The sequence below is a fragment of the Phoca vitulina genome, unplaced genomic scaffold, assembly GCF_004348235.1.
Source record: "Phoca vitulina isolate PV1807 unplaced genomic scaffold, GSC_HSeal_1.0 scaffold22, whole genome shotgun sequence".
Taxonomy (NCBI): Eukaryota; Metazoa; Chordata; class Mammalia; order Carnivora; family Phocidae; genus Phoca; species Phoca vitulina.
In genome coordinates, this window is record NW_022589725.1 from 11,709,318 (window position 1) to 11,737,256 (window position 27,939).

General features: G+C 47.6%; 1 protein-coding gene across 2 annotated transcripts in view; it reads right to left on the bottom strand.

Annotated features, from left to right (window-relative positions):
* Nucleotides 1-925: 925 nt before the first annotated feature.
* ZNF341 (zinc finger protein 341) overlaps nt 926-27,939 on the bottom strand; it is a 42,983-nt gene continuing 15,969 nt past the window's right edge. For both annotated transcript variants that reach the window (XM_032419592.1, XM_032419593.1), the window contains 10 exons: nt 25,254-25,449; nt 23,589-23,679; nt 21,292-21,485; nt 19,632-19,822; nt 15,769-15,977; nt 8,989-9,085; nt 7,161-7,293; nt 5,556-5,667; nt 5,228-5,298; nt 926-3,413 (listed from right to left, as the gene is read on the bottom strand). In XM_032419592.1, coding sequence (XP_032275483.1) covers nt 2,884-3,413; nt 5,228-5,298; nt 5,556-5,667; nt 7,161-7,293; nt 8,989-9,085; nt 15,769-15,977; nt 19,632-19,822; nt 21,292-21,485; nt 23,589-23,679; nt 25,254-25,449 — 1,824 coding nt within the window. In that variant the 3' untranslated portion in view covers nt 926-2,883. The remainder of the gene's footprint in view (nt 3,414-5,227; nt 5,299-5,555; nt 5,668-7,160; nt 7,294-8,988; nt 9,086-15,768; nt 15,978-19,631; nt 19,823-21,291; nt 21,486-23,588; nt 23,680-25,253; nt 25,450-27,939) is intronic.

Below are 27,939 nucleotides of genomic sequence, written 5' to 3' on the forward strand. Positions count from 1 at the left end.
CCAACATAATATGGGAATCATGATAGCAGGCATCCTTTTTTTGTTCCTGACACAGAGGGGATATATCTCACTTTTCACCATTGCGGTAGGTTTTTAATTTCATTATTTTTAAATGTTGGCTTTTTCTTTTTTTTTCATTGTGAAAGCTAAACAAAGTTTGTCTATAGGCTGCATGTAACCCATGGGCTGCCAACTTGTGATCTCTGCTTTACCCGAATTCTCTCTCTGAATTGTGATAACCTTATTGGATAGGTACTATTATTCTCCCTGATTCGACATATGAAGACACTGAAGTTCAGACAGGTGAAGTGACTTGCCATAGCCACATACCTGGGAAGGGACAGAGCCAGGATTCAAAACTAGCTCTCCTCGATGCCAAAATCTGTGGGACCCTGGAGGCTCACGACAGCCCCTCTTTACACTTCATCATCTCCAGCATCTTGCGGGGGGGGGGCCTATAGGGGACTCTGGGTTCCTGGAGCAGCTCTGTCAACAACTTTGAGTGACCCTTGACCAAGGGCCTTCCCCTTTCTGAGCCTGTCTTCCCATCTGTCAACCTAGGAGGGATCTAGTTATGGGAACCCCAATATGGTCCCAGCTTCCTTCCCTGCAGTCCAACTATGTATCTATCAAATTTAGGCCTTGATATGTCCCTTGTTCTGTGGCCTGGCTCCACCACTTACTGTTGTGTGATTTGGGGCCGCTTAACCTCGCTGTGCCTTTTGCCTCATCTCAGCTGTAAGATGGAATTAAAAGTAGCACCTACCTCAAAGTGCTTAGGATATGCACTTATGCCTAGTAAACATGAGTCCTCATGATTATTGATAAACGTACACGCATGTGTACATAGGCAGGAAGAGACAGAAATATAACTTAAGTAGTTTTATTAGGATGGAGACGTTTTTAACATTTTCTTTAATGTCACAATTTTTAAAAATGTTTAATGACTCCTCCATTTTGTAGAGAATAAAGTCCAAATTCCTTAACCCAACATCCAAGGATATCTCTGATTCAACATCAACTTATATTTCAATACAGCAAAGTGGCTAACAGCACACAGACGCAGGCCACCCCAGCCTGAATCCCAGCTCTGTGACTTACTAGCTGTGTGAGCTTTGGGCAAGGAGCTCTGCCTCTCTGCGCCTCTGTTTCCTCATCTGTAAAATAAGGAAATTAACAATTCTCACCTGATGGGGCTGAGGTGCTATGTGCAGTGTCCATCATGTGGAAGCTTGAAACATATTAGCGATTATTATGATCTAACCACTACCCCCAGATCTCTGGTCATCCTGGATCATTCACCAGCCCCAGAACTGTCGTAACTTGAAGGCTTTGCTCATGTTTTGCTCTCCCTGACATGCCTTTCCCTATTTATCCATCCATCAAAACATTCTGTGTCAAGGACCAGCTCAAATGTGACCTCCCGTGAAGAGACTTTCTGTCCTCACCACTCCCTCCTCTGGCCTTGAAGGCTAGGTGCACTTAACAGCTCTCACCGCCTCAGCTGTGTACCACTTCCTCAGTGGTCCTTCCTCCTGCATCATACCCTTCCTGAGGGGAAGTTGGGCTTGCTTTGAGCTCCAGCCCAGAGCCCCAGCACAGATATCTGAGGGACATGCCAGCCTTCAAGGGAACATATCAAACTGAGTCCAACAGATCTGCTGCATCCTGCCCTGTCCCTCCTCGAGCCTCAGTTTCGTCTCCTATCACTGAGACAGTGTGGCTGTGAATAGAAATGAGGAAACACTGGCCAAGGCCCCTTTTCTCTTCCCTGCCTCCTAATAAGCCTGGTTTGCTTCTCCTCTGGACTAGCTGGGGAGTGGGGACAGAGTGCTGGCGGTGGGGGCAACTACGGATTCTAGAGACCGGCTTGAGATGGACCTCTGGCTCTGATCAGAGTTTCTGATGCCAAAGGGTTTGGGGCAAGGCCCAGGATCCTGCATTTTCAAAAGTGAGTATAAACCCTTTCCATGGCCATGTTCTGAAATATGGGAGCACCAAACCTCTCATGGCTAATGGAGCAGCACAGCTGTGCGCAAGGGGCCATGGGACCTCTCAGTCCCCCAACACTTTGGAGGGAGTGCTGCCACCTAGGGGCAAAGAAGGAAACTGCCAAGGCTCCGGCCTGAGCCATTGGACACACATTTCCATAAAAACCTTTATTCAGTACTTTCCAAGTGCCAAGCACTATGCCAAGTCCTTTGCATATTTCGCCATACTGGATCCCCATGACAGCCCTATGAGGTCGAAATGTCATATGTCCCATTGTACAGATGAGAAACGTACAGATGAGGGCTCAGAGAAGTAAAGTGACATACCCAAGGTCACACAGCAAGTGAGTAGCAGTGCTTAGATTTGAAGCCAAATCTGACTGACAGCTGCACTCTAGCCGTGACACTCGAGTGCCGCCTAAATGCCTACATCACAGAGTCATCTGTGGAAACCACGGGGAACTGTATAGGAAAAGGTCCAGCAGATAAGGGCTCTACCCATTTCAGGCCTCCAGAAAAGCAGCTTGACCAGAGGTCACACCAAGACAGCCCGGAGGAGGGGTGGGCAGGACCACCCTGTCTTCTCTCTTAGGTGGGCTGACACCAGCCTGGACCAGCCAGACCCTGAGCTGCTGGCCTGGCCAGCTCTCTTCTCTCCAGTGCCCCTACCTGGAAGCTGTAGGCAGCCCTGCCTCACATTCCAGAATGCGGCAGGGCTAGCCAGCAGAATAGGAGCCACAGCAGGCTGGCCACAGCCAGGGTTCATAGGACACTCCAGAAGGATTTTGGCCAATGGCTCACTTCCATTGGGAAGGACCTCTCGTCGGCCCCTGAGGCCTGGACCCACAGGTGAGCAGCAGGCCAGGCTCTGGGAGCAAACACCGCGGGTCCATCACTCTGAGGCCTGGATGTAGACGGGCACAGCGAGCATGGCACATGGGCCCTCGGCCCCTGCCTGCAGTTCTGCCAGTGCCAGGTTGGAGCCCAGGCTCTCTGCATGCCCGGGCACTACCAGCTCCGGTTCGCCCCCCACCGTGCCCCCCACCACGATGGACAGCACTGCATCTGGCTCCGAGAAGGGCGGCTTGCCTGGGGCGGCCTCGGGCACCGGCCCAGCCCCGGTGTCCTTCAGCTCCTCCAGCCCCAGCGGGTCGGGCAGGGGGGTCACCACCTTGCGCCCGCCACCACTGCCGCTGCGGGGTGCTGCCCTCCTCCGGGAGGGCCGCCGGGCTTGCAGGTCCTTATCCTTTTGGGGGCCAAGGCGGCAGCGGTGATCCTTGAGGTATTTGTGTCGGGAAAAGCCCTTGGCACAGCCGGCACAGCGGAACTTGTAGTTGCCCGTGTGGGCACGCTGGTGCTCCGCGAGGTGGGCACGGCGGCTGAAGGACTTGCTGCACAGCGCGCACTTGTGGAGCTTCATGCCTGGAGCGAGGGGAAGTCCGTGAGAGGCACCCCGACCCCTTACTCTGCAACTGTGCCTCTGCGCTCAGGATCAAACCCAGTCTCTCGGCTTAGCCTCTGACCATGTGTGCAATCTGGGCTCTGCTCCTGCCAGTCTCATCTCCCACCTTCGCCCAGCCACTCACACCCAGTCAGCCACACCTGCTCTCCTCAGGCCACCGAGCTGGCTCCTGCCACTGGGCCTTTGCACTTGCTGTTTCCCCTCTGCCTAGACTAGCATGCTCAGCCCCTAAACCTTGGCTAACTTAGCCAGGTCACCATCATCTCTCTCCTCTCTGGTCTGCCTGCCTCACCCTTGCCCCCTCAGACCATGCCTACAGGGCAGCTAGAGATGGCTTCATGAAATACACAGGAGGACCCTGACATTCTTTGCTCTGAACCCCCCAGCGATTCCCCAAGTTTCCCGCAAAGCCCTGTGCAGTCTGACCACCCCCTTCACTTCTCAGCCCCATTCCCTCCTTCCCCTCACTTGCTCTATGAGCTCCAGCCTCCCACTCACCTTTCTTTGTCTTAAACACCCCCCAGTCTCTTCCCTGCCTCAAGGCTTTGCACTTGCTCCCTCCTTCTGGAAGCTATTTCCTGGCTCTTCTTATCCCTCAGGACAGGTCTCATGTTACCTCCTCTAGGAGGCCCCCCTTGATACCTGCCTCATATTTTTCTCTGTCCCATCACTCTGTTTATTCCTGTCTTTGTACTCTGCATACCTCGCAGTAATATACTTACTTGTTTGCTGTTCATTTTCAGTCTCTGCCACTAAATGCTAAGCTTCCCCAGGAAGGCAGGGTGGGCTCTGCCCATCTGATTCCCCCACGTCACCCCCAGAGTCTGACATGTGATAGGTTCTCAATAGTCACTCACTGGTGCCTCCGTGTCTACCATGAAGTCAACTCCAGCCCATACTCAGCCTGAGCCATGCTCCCCTCACCCTCCCTGGGATGAAGGCTCAGAGAGGGGCAGTGACTTGCATGAGGCAACGCAGCAGGACAGTGGTGGTGCTAAGAATCAAACTCAGGCCCTCTGTCTTCAAGTCCTCAACTCTCTACTCTCCCAGTTTTCAAACTTCCTTTAGCCACTGAATCCTTTCTGTAAACCCGTGGTTTTTAACCAGGGGCAATTTCACCCTCCAGGAGACTTTTGGCTTGTCCTCTGGAGACATCTGTGGTTGTGTCCTAACTGTGGGGAAGACGCCACTGACATCTAGAGGGTAGAGGCCAGAGATATTGTAAAACATCCTACAATGCACAGGGCGGCCCCCATGACAAAGCATCAGCTACTGCAAAATATCAAGAGTTCCAAGAAACTGTGTTCTAGACCAAATGGTATGTGGAAAGCCAGCCAACCTGCTCTGGGGACAGAGAAGCGCCATAGAGCCCCTGGGAAACTGAGGAGTGGGGTGGAGACCCTTGCTCCATGCACCAGCTGCCCTGCTCTGCTGAGGGTACACCAAGGGACCTTCCTGGCCGTGTCCTGGACCCAGCTGGAATCTGATTTCCCTCCATGCCTGATCCACATCTCTATCACACTGGGCACCTCTCTGATTTACAGCTATCTCCTCTCAGGTCGGCTTCCCCCTCAGCCTGAGGGACTGTATCTGACTCACCTCCGTAGGACCGTGAGGACCCTAATGCAGACCTGGCTCATGGCTCACATGAGCAAAAGTCTGTTGGCTGGAATATACCAGGCAGTGATAACAAGCCTCATGGGATGTGTCTGCTCTTTCTAGGCGGCCTGGCCCAGGGATTCAGGCCCTCCTGGTAGGCCCAGCAGTCACTTACCAGAGTGGGAGAGGATATGAGCCTTCAGCTTGTCTGGCCGGTTGAATTCTTTACTGCAGCCCGTGTGTGTCCTAGAACCCAAAACCACTGGTAAGGGGGAGCTCACCAGACTTGGGACTCTTGCTGGTCTCTGTGCTAGTCCTGGGCATGAGGGACTCCCTGTCTATCCCAAAGGCCAGGCAAGGAAGCAGGGGTGGGGAGTGAGGCAGGCAGGCAAGGCCCACAACAGGATAAAAGGAGAGAGGGCCTTCAGAACCTCAGCCCTGACAATTTTCTGTCCCACTGCTGGGTAAATCTGCCCCTCCCACTCATGCCAGTCTCTACTCACGAGAAGGGGCACTTATATTTCTTGAATGGCTCATGGATCAACATATGTCTCTTCAGTTTGTCTTTACGGTTGAACGCAGACTCGCACACGGAGCATTTGTAGGGCTTCTCACCTGTAGGAGAGACACAGATGGGGGGCAGGGACGGAGAGTCCCATGAGATGGAGTCTGAATATGGGGTCCACTAGAGGATAGCAGCCCCTCTAGGGAAGTGGCCTGGGAGAAAACAGCCTCTCCCATTCCTCAATTTATTTTTCCAAGAAGAGGGCGCTATTTCAGATAGGGCAGTCAGGAAAGGCCTTTCTGATGAGGCAAGAGGGGAGACCTGAAGTGGTTGGGGAAAGAGCCATGATGGAAATTGGAGTGAGGTACCAGGAAAAAGGAAAAGTGGGGAGTGTGTGGTATGTCTGAAGAGCAGTGGGGAGGCCAGTGTGGCTGGAACAGAGTGGGGAAGGGAGAATGAGGCAGAAGGGGAGGTCAGCGAGACAGCCGGGCCCAACAGGAAGGGCCTGGAAGGCCTAGGTTTTTACTCGGAGCAAGATGAGAAGCCACCAGAGGTGCTGAGTGGAGCAGGGAGAGATCTGACTTAAGAGTGTCACAGGCGCCTGGGTGGCTCAGTCCTTAAGCGTCTGCCTTCAGCTTGGGTCGTGATCCCAGGGTCCTGGGATCGAGCCCCGCATTGGGCTCCCTGCTCCACGGGAAGCCTGCTTCTCCCTCTCCCACTCCCCCTGCTTGTGTTCCCTCTCTCACTGGGTCTCTCTCTGTCAAATAAATAAATAAAATCTTAAAAAAAAAAAAAAAAGAGTGTCATGGGCTCCCTCTAGCTGCATGCAGAGAACAGACCGAAGGGGTGGGGGCGGGGGTGGAGGCGCAGGAAGTGGCCAAGTACAGATCATGTTAGGAAAGCGGAATCAGCAGCCTTTGCCAGTGGATTGACTGTGAGGTGTGAGGGGAAGGGAGTCAAGGACGAATCTAAGGCAGGGCTGAGTGACTGGTGAATGGTTGTGGCATTTACTGAAATGGGGTCCACCACAGGGGAAAGGGGAATCACACCTCATCTAATGGAATTGTTACCACAAACTACGAGGTAAGTACGAGATGAGAAAACTGAAGGTCATGGTCTGCACCTAGTGAGCTAAGATGCCAGCCCAGCAGTGTCACGCAGAGTCCCCCTGAGTCGCCCCACATCGACTGCAGCAGAGCCTGGTGGGGACCAGGAGCTGGAGAAGAGCAGCTCTCACCTGACAGGGGCCAGGGGTCAGGGGTCACGACCTGCCCTGTGGAAAAGGGCTGTTATTGGGCTGTTTTTTATTTCCTGCCATTATTTCCTCCCTGTTCTCCCTCTGGAATGAATAAAGTACTTTTGAAAAATGCCAACCCAGTGATTAAGAAAATTCTGGTCCTTACAATGGAATGCTCTGCAGTCATTAAAAAGATTAGGGTCCATCTGTGTTTCCTGATCTGGAAAGACGCTCCTGGTCATACTGCTCATGGGGAAAGAAAACTGTAGAACAGCTTAAGACAGTCCCCCTTTTGTTAGAAAAAACACAATCCTCATATTCCAAAACAGCCCTAGCCATAGGTGGTTGTATACCTTGTATACCCACCCGAGTGGATGTGAGCATGCAGTTTGAGGTAGTGCTCCCGCCGGAAGAACTTCTTGCACACCTGGCACTTGAACCTGCTACCACTGCCGTGCGTGGGCAGATGACGCCGCAGGTAGCGCTCGCAAGGAAACACCTGGCAGAAGAGAGGAGCTGGCTTAGGCCTGACTCACTAGCGCTCACCGCCCCCTGAGCTTAAGGGGCCCCTCATTTCCCACACTTGCAGAAACAATTTCCTTTCTGCCCACTAGGGATCAGGGCCCAGCGTCAGGCTCCGCCCTTAGAACCTCACAGCTCCCACGACTCACCCATAACGCATACTCCGAGCTCCCGCCAGGCTGCTTTTTCTACCCAGAAGGCCTTTCTCTCTTAGCCTGACAAATTCCCACTTGGCCGTCAAGACCCAGCTCAGGTGTCCCTGCTTCTGTGAGGCCCTCTCTGACTCTCTAATGCCAAACAAGGCAACACAAACTCTGCCCTTGAATGTTCATATACGTTTTGTTTGTTTATTTATTATTTTTTTAAGTAAACTCTACCCCCAACGTGGGGTTCGAACTCACGACGCCGAGATCAAGAGTCGCATGCTCTACCACCTGAGCCGGCCAGGTGCCCCTATTCCTCTACGTTTTTAAAGTCACCATCTGACCCACTGAATTATATAACCTGTTGCTTATATGAGATCTCTACAAGGGCAGAGGAGCTTTCATTCACCAGCACAGGGCCTGGGTCCAAGGACTTACATGCAAAAGAATGAATGACAAAATGAATACAGAACTGAAGAACTGAATGAAAAGATAACAAAGAGCCAGGAAACATGGAAGCCGAAATCTCCTTCCTCTCTGGCCTTAAGAAAAGCATTCATTCATTTTTTCATTCATTTGTTACAGAGAAGTAGTTAGGGTTACAGACCCAACTACTTAGTAGCCCCACCATGTCCTAGCTGGGTGACCTTGCTGCACCTCAGTTTCCCCATCTGTAAAATGGGAACAGTAAAGGTATGCTTCCTAGAATTAAATGACTCAATTCAGATAAAATGCTGTGAACAGCATCTGGCACGTGGTTCTTGTTCAATTCATGATACCTTTTATTTGGAACACAAATTCCAAAGCCCCGAATTAGGCTATCTACATAATTAGAAACATCTACCATGAGGCTGAAGTGAAACCAGGGCTGTCCTGGAAAATCTGCCATGTAAGGCTGTGAGAAAATGAGTAGAATAAAGAAACCAGTTAATCACACCAGGGGGATGCAATCAGCAAAATCCAGAATTCAGGAAACTCCACAGGACCAATGGCCCAGTTTCTTCAACAAATAAATTAAAAGGGAAAAAAAGAAAAAGGAGCACTGGTGGGAACCTGTTGATGAACAGAAACTTTGGTTGTATAAACCAATTGGAGTGTGTGGACCTGATTCAAACAAATAAACCTGACAAAAATTATGATGTTTCTGAGACAATTAGAAATTAGAACATGGCCTGGATATCTGATGATATTGAAGGACAGGCTTTAGCAATGGCTTTCAGATTCATTGAAAAGAAGAACCCATAACAAGAAGGATAATAACAGGTCAGGAAGCTGGAGGCCACTGTTCAGATGCTGGGCCTGGGCCCAGGAGAGGCCTCACCCCATATCGGCGCAGCCTGGCCTGGCCTGGCCCAGCAGCAGCCGCAGGATGGACACGTGTGCTACCTAGTGGCTCAGATGGCAGGGCTCTTACTCTTCAAAGGTGAAGTGTCGTCTATGGAGACAAGCCCAGGAGAGTGTGAGGTGTTTGCTCTACCATCTCTCACCCTCTATGGTTGCCCCAGCCGGGAAAGGGCAGAAGTACCCACCTTCTGGCAGTGAGGGCAGGGGAAGTTGTGAGTGGCGGTCTGCAGGTGGTGCTCCAGGGCCTCGGGGGTAGAGTATTTGTTGACACATTTGACACACCTATATGGGAAGGAGCAGGAGAGGTGACAGAGCAGTGTGAGGAGGCTGGACTGGCCCAGCCATTCTCCTCCCCCAGGGCCAACACTGGGAGGCAAAATTCTATGTTTAATTCATTCTTTTCCTTTAAAAAAAAAAAAAAATTTTTTTTTTAAAGTAGGCTCCACACCCAATGTGGAGCTTGAACTGATGACCCTGAGATCAAAAGTCACACGCTCTACTGACTGAGCCAGCCCGGTGCCCCAGAGGGAGTCTTTGATGAAAAAAAAAAAAAAAAGAAAGAAAAGAAAATCAGACCATGTCACATCCTTGCTTAAAAGCCCCCACCTTGGCCTACAAGGCTCTAGTGGCTTGACCACTCCTACCTCTCAGACTTCATCTTTCTCCACGGCCCACCCCACTCTGCTCCAGCCACCTTGGCCTCCTTAATATACCTTGAACACACCAAACTCTCCTGTCTCAGGGCCTTTGTACCTGCTGTTCCTGCTACCTGGAACACTCTTCCTCAAGTATTCCCTTGGGCAGCACCTTCTTATCCTTCAGGTCTCACCTCAAATGAGGTGAGATGTCTTCCTTGAGCACCCTGTCTCAAGTTGTCCCCTATGGCCCACCCCTGGGCACTCCCTACCACCTCACCCAGTTTTGTTTTCTTCTTAGCACTTACTATCTATAATTATTATTTATGTATTTGCTTACTTGATTTGATCTGTCTCTTTCACCAGCAATTGGGCTCTGGAGGCAGGGACAATATCTGTCCTGTTCATAACCTGATTTGAGCACCAGTGACAATCTGTTATGTGAAAGAATCAGACAGGCAAGCATCCAGGCCTGGCACCTTCTTGTTTCTGACCCTCAGTTTCCTCATCCACAAAATGGGGTAGGAATCCCAAATGGACATGCCCCTTGTTCATTCTTAAGATTGTCACAAGAGTCAAAGGACACAAGTGTGCCAAACAGCTCATAAATCACAAAGCATTATAAACGGGGTCTCCACTCTTAACATCACTGGCTGACAAGCCTTCAAACAGTAGTTTCAGGTCACAAGCACTCTGAAGAAAAGATCCCTCCAGTCTCCCGACCATAAAAACATTTGCTAGCAAATGGGCCCATTTATGATGAGGTTCCAGTGAGGAATGCCACAGGTAGGTGGGCAATTCAAGCCAAAAATAGAAACATGGGCCCTGACATCTGTACACCACGGCCACCATGGGAAACGCACAGGCAGCCTGCACCTGTGGTGGGCCCAGCAGAACCCCCTCAGACCACACGCTGAAAACCACAGGCTAAATGCCTCCAGATGACAAGAAAGAAAGAGCAGCTCAGGTGGGAGTGGAGCTAGCGGGGGGACAGAGACCTTGCAAGCTGGTGAGGTAGGAGAGGGCAAGGACTCCACAGGCTTCAGCAGTGAGGAGACACCGATTTCTGTGGGAGGTAGCTTAGCCAGAACCATTAAAATTAAAACTTCCTGCCAGAAATTTCACCCTGTCACCCAAGGTAACATCCTCAGCATGGGGGCAAACCAATGTCATGTGCCTGCCGATATGACGTGCTGAGGACAGAGCGTTACTTTGTGATATTTCCTGCCAAGAGTGCCAATCCCGCATCTAACCTGAGGTCAAATCACACAAACCCAAATTGAGGACATTCTACAAAATAACCGGCCTATACTCTTCAAAAACACCATGGTCATGAAAGACAAAGACCGAATGAGCAGCTGTTCCAGCTTAAAGGGAATAAAGAGACACAATCTAAAGCAACCTGTGATCCTGGCTTGGATCCCAGGCCAGAAAAAACATTTACTTTGTCTATAAAGGATGTTATTGAAACAACTGGAAATTTCTGATAAGGTCTGCAGATTAGGAAACAGAACTGTATTGATTTAACTTTCTTTTCTTTTTCTTTTTTTTTTTTAAAGATTTTATTTTTATTATTTATTTGATAGAGAATGAGAGACAGAGAGCATGAGAGGGAGGAGGGTCAGAGGGAGAAGCAGACTCCCTGCCGAGCAGGGAGCCCGATGCGGGACTCGATCCCGGGACTCCAGGATCATGACCTGAGCCGAAGGCAGTTGCTTAACCAGCTGAGCCACCCAGGCGCCCCTTGACTTAACTTTCTGATTTTGATAACTACACAGTGCTTCTGTAAGAGGTTGTCCTTATTTCCAGAAACTATACACTAAAGACAAAGGGTGAAAGAGCATCACATCAGCAAATTATCCTCAAATAGCTCAGAATATAATAAAGCCAATGTGGTGAAAAGTTAACATTTGGAAAATCTAAGTGAAGGATATATATGGGAATCCTTTGTACTACTCTTATATTTTTTCTGGAAGTCTGAAATTACATCAAAATAAGTTCCTGAGGGCGCCTGGGTGGCTCAGTTGGTTAAGCGACTGCCTTCGGCTCAGGTCATGATCCTGGAGTCCCAGGATCGAGTCCCGCATCAGGCTCCCTGCTCAGCAGGGGTCTGCTTCTCCCTCTGACCCTCCCCCCTCTCATGCTCTCTCTCTCTTTCTCTCTCTCATTCTCTCTCTCTCAAATAAATAAAATCTTAAAAAAAAAAAAAAAAAAAAAAAAAAAAACAAAATAAGTTCCTGAAAGTGATTGAGGTATGGGGAAGGGGCTCGGAGTAGGTGGGGAATTCCTTTTTCACTCATGCCCTTTTTTAATAATTAAATATTGTACTGTATACACATAATTATTTTTTGAAGTAGGTAATCAATCTTTTTAAAAGCCCTCTTGATTTAAAATTTTTATTTTGCTTTTTTTTTTTTTTAGTAATCTCTACACCCAATGTGGGGCTCGAACTCACAACCCTGAGATCAAGAGTTGCACGCTTTTCCAACTGAGCCAGCCAGATGCCCCTCCCGCATTGATCTCTGACCTGCAAAATCACTTCTAGGAACTTATTTATAAGTGAGCAAAGATGTATGTCCAAAGTTGTTCTCTGTAGTGTTGTATGTAATGATGAGAAACTGGAAATAACCTGACTATCCTGCAATCAAGGACCAGTTACATAAATGTGGCATGTACAGTGGAATGGTAAGCAGCCACTGAAAAGGCTGGGGCAGGTCTGTTTGTACTGAGACGCAAAGATGTCCGTGTTACAGCTGCAAGTGATAATGCACACCACGTGTACAGAGTGATCCCATTAAGTTTCAGTCAGTTTGTTGGAAGTTGTGGGACATGAAGATGGCTCGATGAATTTTCACCAAAGTCAGTAATTGTGTTTGGGATGACCTGACTCCAATGTAGCCTGTGGTAGTTATATCTATAAACATGCTTATTGTGGACATAGACCAAATAACATGTACCAAGAGGTTAATAGGGATTATTTTTTGCTTGGCAGGGTTTTGGTTTTTGTGCGATTTAAAAAAAAATTTTTTTCTCGGGGCTGCCGCCGGGGTGGCTCAGTCGGTTAAGTGTCTGCCTTTGGCTCAGGTCATGATCCCAGGGTCCTGGGATCGAGCCCCACATTGGGCTCCCTGCTCAGCTGGGAGTCTGTTCCTCCCTCTCCCTCTGCACCCCTCACCACTCGTGCTCTCTCTCACTCGCTCTATCAAATAAAATCTTTAAAAAATATTTTTTTCTCTGCATTGAACTTAGGAACTTTTGTAATTAGGAAAAAATCAATAAATCTTATTTTTAAAAGGAAAAAGTAAATATATAGCATATATAGAGTGGCATGCATAAAATTCACTTGAAGGGTTTGGGGTTTGGGGAGGCAGCATAGACAGGCCAAGGCAATGTGGTCCAAAGGGAGCAGCGCAGATAGACCAATGGGGCCTGGATGCCTGAAAATAGGATGAAGGCCCTATACCTGCTCAAACATTACTGTGAGAGAGAAATAAATTCCCACTCATTTATGCCACTATTATTTGGAGCCTCTATTGCATGCAGCCAAACCTGTATCTAAATTGTACAAATAATAACTGCAGCAATAACATTTATTGAGCACCTATGATGTTCCATGTATCATGTTCAAGAGCCTCATAGTTGTCTTACCTGATCCTCATAAATCCAATATGGTAGGCACTATAGTTATCCCCATTTCAAAGATGTGGACACTGAGGCCCAGAGTGGCCAAATACCTTGCCAAGGTCATCTCCTGGGCTTGTAGTCAAGCTGGGATTTGAGCACAGGCAGGTGGCTCCTTATCATTACTCAAGATAGCATTCCACCCTTGGGTCATCCAGATGGTGGCCTGCCTCCTCGGGTCTTACCTTTGGGCCAGGAGATCCAATGGCTACAAAGGGTTACTGGCACTGTAACCCTCACACGAGAACCTAGGAGAAGAGATTGACTGTAGACACAGGGCCATCAGCATTGGGCTCAACCCCTAGCCTACAAATTCCAAGACCAGAGCTGTGAGGCTTCCAAGGTTCCAGACAAGAATTTGAATCTCAGCTCTGTGCTGACACTGTTACTGACAAGTGCACTTCTCCTCTCTGAGCCTCAGTGTCCTCATCTTCAAAATGGGGAGAACGTCACTGTCATGGACTGAACTGTGTCCCTCCAAACTTCGTATGTTGAAGCACTGACCCTCAATGTGATGGTATTTACAGATTTACAGATGGGACCTTTGGTGGGGGTGTGTGTGTGTATGATTAGGTTTAGATGAAATCATGAGGGTGGGGTCCTCATGATGACAAAGTGCCCTTATAAAAAGACATCATGGGGTGCCTGAGTGGCTCAGTCGTTAGGCGTCTGCCTTCGGCTCAGGTCATGATCCCAGGGTCCTGGGATCGAGCCCCGCATCGGGCTCCCTGCTCCGCGGGGAGCCTGCTTCTCCCTCTCCCACTCCCCCTGCTTGTGTTCCCTCTCTCGCTGTGTCTCTCTCTGTCAAATAAATAAATAAAATCTTTAAATAAATAAATAAATAAATAAATAAATAAATAAATAAATAAATAAAATAAAAAGAGATCATGTGTCTGTGGCATTTTGTTATAGCTGGAGCCGACTAATACAACTACCTACCTCCCAGGATTGCAGGGATCAATGTTCCTAAGTCAGAGCTTGGCACATAGTAGGTGCTCCCTTCCTTTTACTTGGCATCTCACTCCAGAAAGCCACATAGTCTCAGGAACTCACAAATAATCCACAAATCCATAAGGCAAAACCAAAAGAAAATGCCCCCTGACTACAAATGGGAATTATCCATCACTAACCAGAAATTTCCACCCCTTGACTGGCCCAAGTTTTGCCTGGTTTTCCTGCCTCTCTGGCTCCACTTCCCAACCTCCTCCAGGACAAGCTGCCCTACACCCATTTAAGTCCCAGTCCCCCTGCCAATTTCTCAAAGCTTTTTGATTTCTACAGGCCCTTCTTACCCTTACCCTGGACCTACTTTCTCCTCTAGGCCACATCTAAACATCCTCTCCCACTTCCACTCTACACAGTGATCATTCTAAACCACTTGCTTTTTCATTTTATATCTCTACGCTTGCTGTTCCTTCTGCTAGGAATGCACTCTACCCTACCTACTTGGCCAACTCCTATTCATCCTTCAAAACCCAGTTCAGATATCACTGCTTCAGGGACACCTTCCCTGCCCTACGTCCCACTGTGGTACTCGTATACCTTTTATCTACGTACACATTAGCATTTTATCACAGTACGTGTAAGCGTATTTACACACTTGTCTCCCTAAGAAGCCTGTGCATTCTAAACTCAGGGTCTGTTGTTACTTATCTCTGAAGCCCAGAAGCGTCACCCAGGAATTACGCCTCATTAACAGAGGTTATTGGAGAAATCCCTACCGACACAAGTTTGTACAGAGAAGCAAAACCATTCCAACACGAAAATACTCACTAAGAACTGGGAGCAGTCCCCTGACAAATACCCTTCCTTGCTTATCACTAATACCTATCCCCACGCACTATGTGCTAGGCTTTGTGAGGCGGCTGCTCCAGACAGCTTTGGGTGAATGCACAGTAAAATGGCTACAGGGCAAAAATGTGGGATTTCACAGTTATGAAAGTGATACTGGGCACCTGCAGATAACCCATCGACTAAGAAGGGTATGGAAGGGGGACCAGGAAACAACCAAGTAAGAGAAACTCAATGATGATTGGTCACAGGACTGATAGCTCAATGAGAACGATTTGAAGACTCAAGGATTAAAAGCCTCTGACAAAACTGAGGGAGCCTTTTTTCATTTCTGCCAAAGGGATGCTCTCTATGACTACAATGGAAGACTAAAGCACTGTAAAGGATTGGCAGAAAAAACTACCCCAAAGAAAATCTACACTTGGTTCATTCCTTGTTCATTCTAAAGATCAGCCTGTAGCTTCAACTTTAACCTGAATTTTATAGATTATAAAACAAATGAATCTTATTTTTATGATTTTTGCTTTCCAGTATGTGCTTGTTCATTCTGTTTTCATTCTAAGAATCGGTGTACCATTCTGACTGTAACCTAAATTTTGTAGATCATCAGACAAAATTATATTTTCATAGTATTTTTAGTTTAGGAAAAAAAAATCTGTTTTCCACTCTGAATGAAAAAATATTGGTTTCCCTTTTTTTTTTCAGATTATTTTTTAGGATAAATGTCTACCAAACTGAAGAATGATATAAGGAGGGCCAGCACCTTCTCCCCCAGGTCCTTAGCAGTCAGAACGAGCAAGGCTGCCGAGCCCTGGGGTCCCAGCAGGGAGGGGGCGGGGGCAGGGAGAGGGCACATACTTGTAGACAGCGCTGTCCTTCTTGGGGCTTTGCTGCGGCAGGAGGCTGTGGGAGTACTGGTGCACGCCCAGGTCATAGAGCGAGGGGAAGTCCTTGCCACAGAGATGGCAGCGATAGCTCAACTCCTCCTGGTGGCTCTTGATGTGCTCCAGAAATGTGTCGAGCTTTGGGAACGTCTGCGCACAGCTTTTCACCACACACTTGTAAACCTTGAGGGAAGCCACAGACCAGGTAAGGGGAGGCAGACTGTTCCCCTGCTCCCCTGCTCCTGGAGCTCTGTTTAATTTTGACGAGACAGCCCTCTCTTCTCAGCCAGTCACAAGGCCCCATTACCTTTCCCTCAGGTGCTGGGTGACCTGGGTATATTTAGGAAAATTACCCCAAGCCAGGAAATACAAGGAAAAGATGACATCATGTCCTTCCAGTGCTGTACTTGAGTAGTGGCCCTCCGACTTGAGCATCCACTGCAGTGACAGATTGCTGGGCACCACTCCCAGAGCATCTGATTCAGCAGGCGTGGCAGGATCAATGTCCATAAGTCAGAGCTTGGAACACAGTAGGTGTATTCCTAACAAGTGCCCAGGTGACGGAAGCCGAAGCTGCTGCTCTAGCACTTTGAGAAGTGCTATCTAACAAGCCTGCCTAGGGTCATCCCACTCTCTGGGGGATGGGCCTTGTTTTGATTATTGACTATTGATTAGGATCCAGACTCTAGAGTTAAATATTAACTTGCGGAAAACAGCTCCAATATAAATGATTTTCGTCAGGTGGAAAAGATACCCTCAAAGGTCACGGGTATCTACCCGAACAATCTTATTTCAATGTTCCTTTCTTTCACTGACATAATTATATGTAAGTATAAATACTAGTATCTTAGATCCTCTTTTGCACCGGCTTTGTCATCCTTCTAGTTCCTTATTAATGAGTTATGTAAAATTCTGGCTCATGTTCACTATGTTATTTGTATGAGAATTAGATTTTTAAATTTTGAAAATTATACTTTGACAAGCATAATCCTGATTGCCTGTACAATTCCACTTGCTCCTTCTTCCTAACAAAGTGAACCCTGATTTGTTCAGGGTGGCAACATACCCAGTTAAAACACTTGATCTCCCTGGCTCCCTTGTGTCAGCCATGTGGCTCCTTGTCACTGATATGCACGCAGTAGTCTTTAGGGAAGGTATTACTTCCAGAACACAAAGGCAAAAGCATCCTAGGAGAAATCCCCTCTGCTTTTCTCATTTGTCCTGACTGGAATACAGATGTGATGGCTGGAGATACAGCAACTATTATGCAATCTTGAGGATGGAAGTCACATGCTAAGGAGGCAGGGCCGTAAACCAGAAGCCTGAGTCTACGATAACATATCTGACCTGCTATACAAGCCCAACATTGCTTACTTATGGACTTCTTGTGACATTAGGGAAATAAAACCCTAACTAGTAAGATAGTTGTCTATTATTTGCAGAGTAATAATGAATTCCTAAGTGATAGAGAGTATCCACTGGCTCTGACTAATGAGAGATCTACAGAGGGCTTCTAGGAAAGAGACACAGAGAAGACAGCGCATTTTTGCTGTGTCTGGACTACTGGACTACTGCCTAGAAAGAGTGACTACCATCCCAAGACCACAGGTAAGCCATCAGTATCGAACAACGTCATATCCTGAGGTGGCAGAGACAAGAGCTAGAAGGACACAGGGTCCTTGATATTGGGTTGTGTCAACTGTCTCAGGCCTTGAGCTGCCCAATCTTGGGTTTTCTTATTATGTGCAATGACAAACCTCTTAATTGTTTAAGCAGCTGGAGTCAAAGTTTTCTGTGATTTTCCCCAAGGGTATCCTAACTTAATTCCATCAACCCCCCTGCTGGGAATCTAGGGTAAGGGAAAAGTCAGAGATTTGGATGAAGATTTGATTATAATGATGCTCACCATGGTTTTGCTTACAATAGCAAAACACAATTCATATCCTACATGTTAAAACAATGGGATTTTGGGCGCCTGGGTGGCTTAGTCGTTAAGCGTCTGCCTTCGGCTCAGGTCATGGTCCCAGGGTCCTGGGATCAAGCCCCGCATCGGGCTTCCTGCTCAGCGGGAAGCCTGCTTCTCCCTCTCCCGCTCCCCCTGCTTGTGTTCCCTCTCTCTCTCTCTCTCTGTCAAATAAATAAAATCAAAAAAAAAAAAAATGGGATTTTTTAAAATGTAGCTTAAAAATTATGTTTTTTATTTAAACAGTGACATGAGAAAATTCTCAGAATATAAAATTAGGTTAAAAAATAGAAAGCACAGGGGTGCCTGGGTGGCTCAGTCGTTAAGTGTCTGCCTTCAGCTCAGGTTATGATCCCGGGGTCCTGGGATCGAGCCCCGCATCGGGCTCCCTGCTCAGCGGGAAGCCTGCTTCTGCCTCTCCCACTCCCCCTGCTTGTGTTCCCTCTCTCACTGTGTCTCTGTCAAATAAATAAATAAAATCTTTAATAAAAAGAGAAAGCAGAAATCTCAGGAGAATTTATGCTTATTAAAAAAACCCAATCTCAAAAGGCCCCATACGGATGATTCCATTTATACAATGTTCTCAAAATGACAAACTTATAAAGAGAGAGAACTGATTAGTGGTTTCCAGAGGCTGAGGATGTTGGGGAAGAGGCGAGCAGGTGTAATAATGAGGGGTGGAACAAGGAAGATCTTTGTGGTGATGTTATAGTTCTATACTGTGATTGCAGTACAAACCTACACAGGTGGTAAAATGGCAAAGAACTATACATAGCTTTACACCCATGTCAGTTTCCTGGTGTAGATATCAGGCTGTAGATAGGTAAGATGTAACCATTGACGGAAACTGACTGAAGGGCATAAGGGATCTCTCCCTATTATCTTTACAACTTCCTGGGAATCTACAATTCTTCCAAAAGAAAAAGTTTAAAAAATAAGCTATCAGGAAAAAAAAAGTACAATTCAAAATTATATGTGTGAACAGATCCCAATTATAATAAAAAAACACAAACTCTACAAAATATGCTGGATTTTGTTGCTGCATTCTGGGGAGGACATATTGCAAGGTGGTTAATGACATGGGGTTTGGCTTTGAGCCCTGACCTAGTCAGTTACTGGTGGTGTGACTCTGGATAGGTCACTTCACCCCTCCGGGCCTTGGTTTCTTCATTTAGATATACTGAAAATGCCTATCCCTAAGGTTGCTATGAAGATTAAATAAAATATTGAATGTAAAGCAGTTAGCAAGGTGTCCAGCATCTAATAAATGCATTCTTCAACCTATATATTCTTTAGATTTTTCTGAAATTTTAAAAAAGATTTTATTTATTTATTTATTTATTTATTTATTTACGAGAGAGAAACCTAAGCAGGCTCCAAGCCCAGTGTGGAGCCAGATGCAGGACTCAATCTCACCACCCTGAGATCATGACCTGAAAGCCAAAATGAGCCGAAATGATACTTAACTGACTGAGCCACCCAGGAGCTCCTGAACTGTACACTTTAAAAAGGGTGAATTTTGTGGGATGCAAATTATATCTCGATTGAAAAAAAAAAAGACTATGGTCAATCCCCCATAGGTAGGTGTTTAGACGTTAGATTTTCTTGGGGTATTGAGAATTTTTCTCATGTCCAGTTTCTCTATTATATGACCCATAAGAGGTGGGTTTCCTCCCTTGGCTTAGCACCATAATAGCCCAGTAAGCTGGCCCCACCTAGAGAGGGAAAGCTTGGCCTATCTCGGGTGGTTAGATGGTAGCTCACTGCAACTGGGGCCCACTCCTGTCCCTTTCTAGACAGTGTTCAAGACCCCAGCACCAGCCAAGGCTCACACTCGGGTGGTTGTGGCCTCCCGCTGCCCACCACCCACTTACCTGCTCATTCTTATGCTGGGTCATGTGGGACTTGAGCTGGAAGTAGGTGCTGAACTTGCTGGGGCAGAACTGGCACAGATAGGAGCTGTCAATGAAGACGACCTGCTTGGCCTCCAGCTTGTCCCCTTCATCCTCACCTGCGGCAGGCAAGGCCTGGGGTTGTGGGGCACTTGACAGGGACTGACCCAACCCTGTGGAGAAAACCAGGGAAGAAGTCACTGAGAAGGGCAGAGGAAGAGTCAGGACAGAGGGCCATGACATTCAGGAAGGACCCACAGAGCACCTCCTGTGTGCTGCTGGGTCTACCCAGCCACCTACCACGTGCTTGGTGTTGGACACTGTACTCAAGGCCCTGCACTCACATTCTGCTTTGCGCACGGATATAGCCATTCCAGATGCTCACCTCCTGACTACTTACATCCTGACTGGTAAACAGCTATTGCCTCAAATCTCCCCTCACTGGCCTTTCCCTAGGCCTCTCCACGGTTGTTAAAAATCCTGAACACTACTCCTGGCTGTATTCATCACACCTCCCCAGCTCCCCGTTCCAGTTACAATCATCTGTTTAGCTGCCCTTCTCTCACTTTCTGAGGACAGGGGCCTCTGACCTCATCTCTACAGAGGCCTCCATAAATATCTGCTATATGGTTGAACCCCTGGTGCTAGGCACTGTAGGAATTTTGAAAAAAAATAAGAAACAGATTCTTCCCCAAGGAGCTCAAAAAAATGCACAGGGCACACAGAGACTGACTAAACACACTGCAGGGCTAGTTCCAGTAGGAGGGTCAAATAAAAGTGGCCACAGGCTGCTCATGCAGCAAAACACCCCCTTCGTTCACTGGTATGTGGCGGGCTTTGCTCACTCGGGGGACTATACCGGAAGGGCTTAGCTCTGGCCCTACACTGTCCAATACAGTGGCCACGAGCCACATGTGGTGACTGAGAACTAGAAATGTGGCTAGTCCATATCCAGATACGCTATACACATAAATACACCCTGGATTTTGAAAACTTAGCATAAAAAAATATAAAATATTTCATTAATAATTTCCTTATATACTAAGATGATATTAGGTTAAATAAAACATATGATTAAAATTAATTTCACTTTTTTTAAGTATTGTTTTTATGTAGCTACTAGAAGGTTTTAAATTATATATGTTGGTCATATTACATTTTTGTTAACAGCACTGCTCCAGGCCTAGTGACTCCTCAACCCCCATACAGAACAGGAATTAAACCAGTATCAGGGACATGATCACTAGCTCAGGGACAAGCGATGGCTCGGATGGGAATTCTACAAAGTGTAAGGGGCTTTGGAAACTTAAGCCCATGGAAGTCAAGTAGGTTTCAATTTCAAGTTAACTGATAGTGACTGCCTGGAGCCATATATCGAAAGTAGATTCTGAGGCAGGATCCAGGCACAGCAAAAGACAGGTGATTGATTAGTGTCGTCTTCCACGGGTACAGTATTAGAGTAAGGCCAGGCATACTGTACATTTGTCATCCCTCCTTTCATCCTATGCCCCATTTTATAGATAAAGTAGACTGAAGCCCAGAGAGGTCAAGGAGGCTACCCAAGGTCACACAGCTAGGAATAAAACCCATGAAGCTTCAGAGGACAGGTATGGGAACAATGGCATTCCCCACTTCTACCTACCTGTGTTTTCCTCGTCCTCCTGCCTGCTGGGGTTGAGGGCCATGACCTGTACAGTCACAGAGCTGCGAGAGACAGTGCCACCGCTACGCCCTGGAGGCCACACCTTATGAGTCTGCATGTGTTTCTTGACATTAGATTTCTGGGCAAAGGCACGGCCACACGCAATGCACTGGAAGGGCTTCTCACCGGTGTGGCTATGGGAAACAAAGCTTGTCAGCACCCTCATGTGGAACTGGGACGTGACCTCAGCACAGGAGCTCACAACCCCCAAGAAGGCCCAGACAGAGCATGCGGATGCTGGTGGCCATCATGGTGACACCATGAGGACAAGCCGGCAGGCCAGAGGCAGAAAGACCCTGAGCTGTCGGTGACATTACTGAGTTGCTGAATCAACCAGCCCCGGAGCTGACCTTCCCTGTGGGCCTTCTCCATACGGTGAGAGAAAACATTTCCTAATTGTTTAAGCCCTCTCAAACAGGGATTTATTCTCTGAAGGAGAAATGGCACAGTCGCAGCACAGAACTTGTACCATTATTTAATATTTCCCTTCAAATCAATCTGCTCTTAAATAATTTAAAAATTAAGCTTTCCTGTTGTTATATGGAAAACCACTTATCATAAATACAAAGTAACCAAAAATGCAATAATTTATAAAACATCATTAAGATCTATAGAGCTGCATTATCCAGTAAGGTTGACACAAGACACACGGGGCTATTTAAATTCATTAAAATTAAATTAAATTAAAAATTCAGTTTCCTGCCATTTGCAATGATGTGGATGGAACTAGAAGGTATTATGCTAAGCGAAATAAGTCAGTCAGAGAAAGACACGTATCATATGGTCTCACTGATATAAGGAATTTGAGAAACAAGGCAGAGGATCATAGGGGAAGAGAGGAAAAAATGAAACAAGACGAAACCAGACAGGGAGACTCTTAATCTCAGGAAACAAACTGAGGGTTGCTGGAGTGGTTGGGGGTGGGAGGGATGGGGTGGCTGGGTGATGGACACTGGGGAGGGTATGTGTTGTGGTGAGTGCTGTGAATTGTGTAAGACTGATGAATCACAGACCTGTACCCCTGAAACAAATAATACATTATGTTAATAAAAAAAAAATTAAGTTTCTTAGTCAGACTAGCCACATTGCAAGTGCTCAGCAGCCGCATATGGTCAGTGGCTACCCTACCGGACACTGCCAATTTGGGCATTTCCATCACTGCGGAAAGTTCTATTGAGCAGCGCTAGTGTAGACTTGTGAGGTACTTTTTTTTAATTTAACTTAATTTAATTTAAAATTTTTTTAAATTTAAATTCAATTAATTAACATATAATGTATTATTGGTTTCAGAGGTACAGGCCTGTTCAGGTCTTGATCTCAGGGTCCCGAGTTCAAGCCCCACACCAGGCTCCACCCTGGGTGTGGAGCCTACTTTACATACATACAGACAGACAGACAGACAGACATAAATAAATAAGAAAATAAAAGTCAATAGTGCCAAGGTTGAGAAACCCTGGTCTAGTGAGAAGCTGTTGCCTGTCACGATTGGAATCTGAGGTGTGCACGTACGCATGCATCCACGTGCTCTCTCCTTCTCTCTCTCTTTGCTATAAAAGATGAGCAAGTATGTGAAAGGTGTTCAACACAGACTAGCACCAAACCGAGGTTTTCTCCTTTGACTCGCCGAGGACTGAAAGAATTTGAAAAGAGAGTAATTTTCTACATCTTTCAGAACTTCTCGACACCATAACCACAAACCACCTAAAATCATCTCAGGTACCAATGTATCCCTTTCTGTGAGAAACACGGAACAAGACCCCCCACCCCCACTTCACAGATGGAAAAGCCGAGGCCCCGAGGGGCTCCCTGCATGTCCTTGGGACAGGACAGGACAGGACGGTTAGTCCTGAGTGAGCGGAACTCGTAGTCACATTCCCACAGCGTGGTATGGCAGCCCTCGAGGTCAGACCTTTCTGCAGAGGTGAGGACTGAGGCACCCCTCAGTCCTGCAAAGGCCCCACAGTTCGAGTACATTTCTTCCCCGACCCCGCCTGGCTCGGACCTTCTCCACCATAGTGAGCAGGCCCCACAACTTTCACAGATCCCTCCTACTGCTCCTGAGACAGAAGAGGGAAAACCGACCTGACTTGGACCGAAGGTCTGAGAACCATGACAGGATGGATGGGGCCTTGGTCACCACCCTGGCAAGGGGACTGAGAAGGGAGCCTTGCTTCTACTGTGGAAGGCCCTCCAGCCAGGGCTGCCGAGGAAGCACCGGCCCCACCGCGCCTGGGTACCTTCGGATGTGCTGCTGCAAGTCGAAGTTTTTGGTGAATGACTTGTCACAGTATGAGCACTTGAGTTTCTGAGCCTTTGGCTTCCCTGCAGCTGAAAAACAAGGTGGGCGGGGGGTTGGGAACGGTGAGGCTGGGGGTGTAACTGAAGGCAACAAGGGCAGCCTCCTACCACTCTACCCGTTGGATGTGGGGCCAGAAAGCCAGGGGAGGTCTACACCTGCACACAGGCAGGGGAAGCAGCACAGAGCCTCTCACAGCGCCTGGAGGAGGAAAGCCCGGGCGATGCTCTGCCTGGAAGAGCAGAACCACCTCTGAAAGGCTCCCCTCTGCCCTCGGATAAAAATCCAACCTCTGTGCTGCGGCCTACAGGGCTATGCATCCTCTGCTTCCTGCCAACCTCATCATTCTCTCCATCCAGCTGCAGTGGACTCCTTGCTAACCTTGAAAGACCTCAAGTGTGGTCCTATTCAGGACCTGCTATTCCTGCTCGTCCCTCAGATAGCCACAAAGCTGCCTCCTTCTCATCCCTAGATAGAGAGGTAGCATCATTTTCCAGTCTCTCCCCAGTATTCTCAGTCATAGTACCCTGTTAACCTCCTTCCTGGAGCAACCCATAAACAGTTAGCCTGTTTTCCCTGTCTGTCTCTCCCATTAACTGTAACAGAGGGTGGAGAAATCACGGACCACGACGCTGGATCCTCAGCACCTGACACTGAGCCTGGCACACAGATGCTCAACATATACCTGTGGAAGGAAGGAAGGAGGGATGGAAGTAGTTGACTGGAAAGCCCCTGAAAAATTCTTGATTTCTGTGCCTTCCTCCTCCACCACCACTTTCTAACACTGCCCAGTCCCATCGCTAGCATCTCTGAAGGGGTGACAGACACCACTGCCTGCCTGCCTGATATCCACTGCCCCCCTTCTTTCCTCACAAATCCCCCAAATAATGGGAACATCAATGTTTCTGGCTAAAAGAGACATTTCCCAGGGGCGCCTGGGTGGCTCAGTTGGTTAAGCGACTGCCTTCGGCTCAGGTCATGATCCTGGAGTCCCAGGATTGAGTCCCGGGATCTAGTCCCGCATCGGGCTCCCTGCTAAGCAAGGAGTCTGCTTCTCCCTCTGACCCTCCCCCCTCTCATGTGCTCTCTCTCTCTCTCTCTCATTCTCTCTCTCAAATAAATAAATAAAATCTTTAAAAAAAATAAAAAATAAAAAAATAAAAGAGACATTTCCCAGCTTCCTTTACAGCTAGATAGGGTCATGTGACTAAATTGTGATCAATGATGGAAGTAAAAGCATCATGCAGAACTTCTGGAAGCTGGGAGATGCCCCTTTTATCCTTTTTACTGCCTGGAATATGAAATTGATGACTGGAACTCCAGCAGCCATCTTAGATGATGAGGCACCCTGATAACAGAAGCTATGCCCTAAGGGTAGCAGAGCAGAAAGACAGAAGAAATGACCATACAAGCACACAATTTCCAAATTGCCTGCCGCTGGCCTTGTTTTGCACAGGAGAAAAATAAAATTCGATCATTTTAAAGTCACTCCACTACATGCAACTACACTTAATCCTGACCATCATAAAAAGGAAGACCAGAACTAGGCAGCCTTATGGACAGGAGAATGCTGAGGAAAGATGCCCCTGGCAGGTGGCGGGCCCACCTTCTGGGAGTCCACTGGCCCCTTTTGCCCGGCAGGTCTTCAGCGTTGGTGGGGAGTCAAAGGTGGCCACCGTGCCCCCCGTGGCGCTGGTCATGGGGGCAGCTGGGTTTGGTCCTTTCGGTTTGAATCCCTGTTTGCCAGGGCTGTACACCGGAGGGGTGGGGTATACTGGAGCCTCCACACACTGGTTTGGCACCTAGAAGGACAGCACAGTGAGGGAGAGAGGCCTGGGAAGGATAGAAAAGAGCTATACCAGCCAGGGGGACCCTCACTGTGGCCCCGGCTAATCTCAGCCAGGATCGCGATCCTAACGCCTCCATCTGGCTCAGACACCCCAGTCACTCCCAAGACCCTATAGAACTTCATGGAGCCAGCAGGCTAGAAGCAGCTTTGGAGCCAGCAGTCTGGGTTCAAATCCTGACTCTGCCACTTATTATCTAAGTGATCCTGGGCAAGTCTTTCAACATCTCCCAGTTTCACATCTGTAAAATGGGGATAATCAGAGTACTCCTCTCCTTGGGTTGTGGTGAGGATTAAATGACTCTCTCTGTCAAATAAATAAATAAAATCTTTACCAAAAAAATGAGTTAACATGTAAACAGCTAGAATGGTGCCTGGCATACAGTAAATACTCAATAAACATTAGCTGCTGTTACTGCTTTATTGGTAGTAGTAGTTTGTTAGCACAGAAGAACCAGGAAATCAGAAGGGTCTGTGCCCTCACCAGCAACCCCACTTCCTAACTGGCCCTGCCTGATGCCACACCACCACGCATCTCTCAACTGAGAACTGACACTGAAGTCACAAGAAATTCATTCACACCGAACGACTTCTGAGCCACTCAAACCTAGCTAACACTAAGCTTACATCATGACACTGGGGCATCGTGAAGAATTCATTAATTCAATGATATATTCGTCATTCATTGGTTTTTCCAGGCTGGCCTATCCAAAACTTCACTTCCTATCCTTCTCTGCTTTTTTTTTTTCTTTGTGGACTTACCATTATCTAATAAATTATGTGTTTTACGGACTTATCTATTATCTGCCTAGTTCCATGAAGGCAGCAACTTTTGGTCTGTTTTTGTTTACTGCTCTATCCCCAAGCCTGGAGTAATCCTAGGCACAGAGTGGGCATTCAGTAAATATTTGTTGAACCAGTGAATTCATTTATATATTATAATATAATGATACATAAAAAATATATACTTGTGGGGCGCCTGGGTGGCTCAGTTGGTTAAGCAACTGCCTTCGGCTCAGGTCATGATCCTGGAGTCCCGGGATCGAGTCCTGCATCGGACTCCCCGCTCAGCGGGGAGTCTGCTTCTCCCTCTGATCCTCCCCCTCTCATGCTCTCTGTCTCCCATTCTCTCAGATAAAAAAGAAAAAAAAAAAAAAATCTTAAAAAAAAAAAAATATATATATATACTTGTTCATTCAGATGACCAAAATATATTTGTCAGATAGATTTGGTCTTCATCCACAGTTCCTAGAAATGCTTCAGAGCTGTAAAAGTGAAATGGGTATCTTACTATTTTTTTTTGTTTTATTATTAATGAAAGTGACTTTTGGCCCTGATCCAAGGGCAGGCTGGTTGCAGAGAGGACCAACCATGTGACTGATGGGTTAGAACATTCAGTCCCATCCCCCAACCTCTGGGGAGCGAGGAAGGGCTGGAGGCTGAATCAGCCACAGCCAATGACTTACTCATGATTATGTAATAAAGCCTCCATAAAAACTCCAAAGGACTGGGTTTGGACAGCTTCCAGGTTGATTAACACAGGGAGATACGGGGTGAGTGGCACACAGAAGCTCCATGCCCTTTTCCCCACTCCTCACCCTATGTATCTCTGCATTGGGCTGTTGATTTGTATCCTTTATTATATCCTTTAATAAACTAGTAAATGTAAATGTTCCCCTGAGTTCTATGAGCTACTCTAGCAAATTAATAGAACCTAAGGAGGAGGTCGCTGGAACCTCCCACCTGTGGTCTGTCCATCAGAAGCATAGGTTGCTTGCAACTGGCTAAAGTGGGGGTGAGGGCAATCTTGCAGGACTGAACCCTTAACCTGTGGGATCTGCTGTTATCTCTGGGTAGATAGCATCAGAATTGAGTTGGAATTCTTGGGACACTGTGCTGGTGTCTGAGAATTGCTTGGCATTGGCGTGGGGGGGCGGGACCCCACCCAACATTAGAATTGGGTCCAGGAACCAAAAGAGTTGCTATCAGTGGATGCATGTATTGGGCATCTAATATGGCACCACGTGAAATGGTAGATGCTTCTGCTAGATCTCGCCTGTTGGCCTTTGGCGCCATTCCTACACCCTTCCATGCTCTCTCCTGATACACACATTCTCAGACTCCCTTGCCAGCAAGGTTCTGAGCACAAATTAGGTTCTGCTCACGAGAAGCACCTGCATGAGATCTGGAAGGCAGAGGAAGGTAGAAACTGCTTTCCTCTGGGAGAGGTGATGGGAGACAGGAAGGTGTGCAGTCCTAAATTTTGGAGTGGCTGGCTGAACTCTACATCCCCCTCCTGACCACCAGCCTCGAGGATGACAGCACAGCAACAGAATCCTACAGCTTCCCCACCTCTGGGCACAGCAGGAGCGTCCTAGCCCTCTGGGCCAAGCAACAACAGTGAACCTGAAAACCACTGGCACCTGCCAACTCTGCCTTTTGCTCC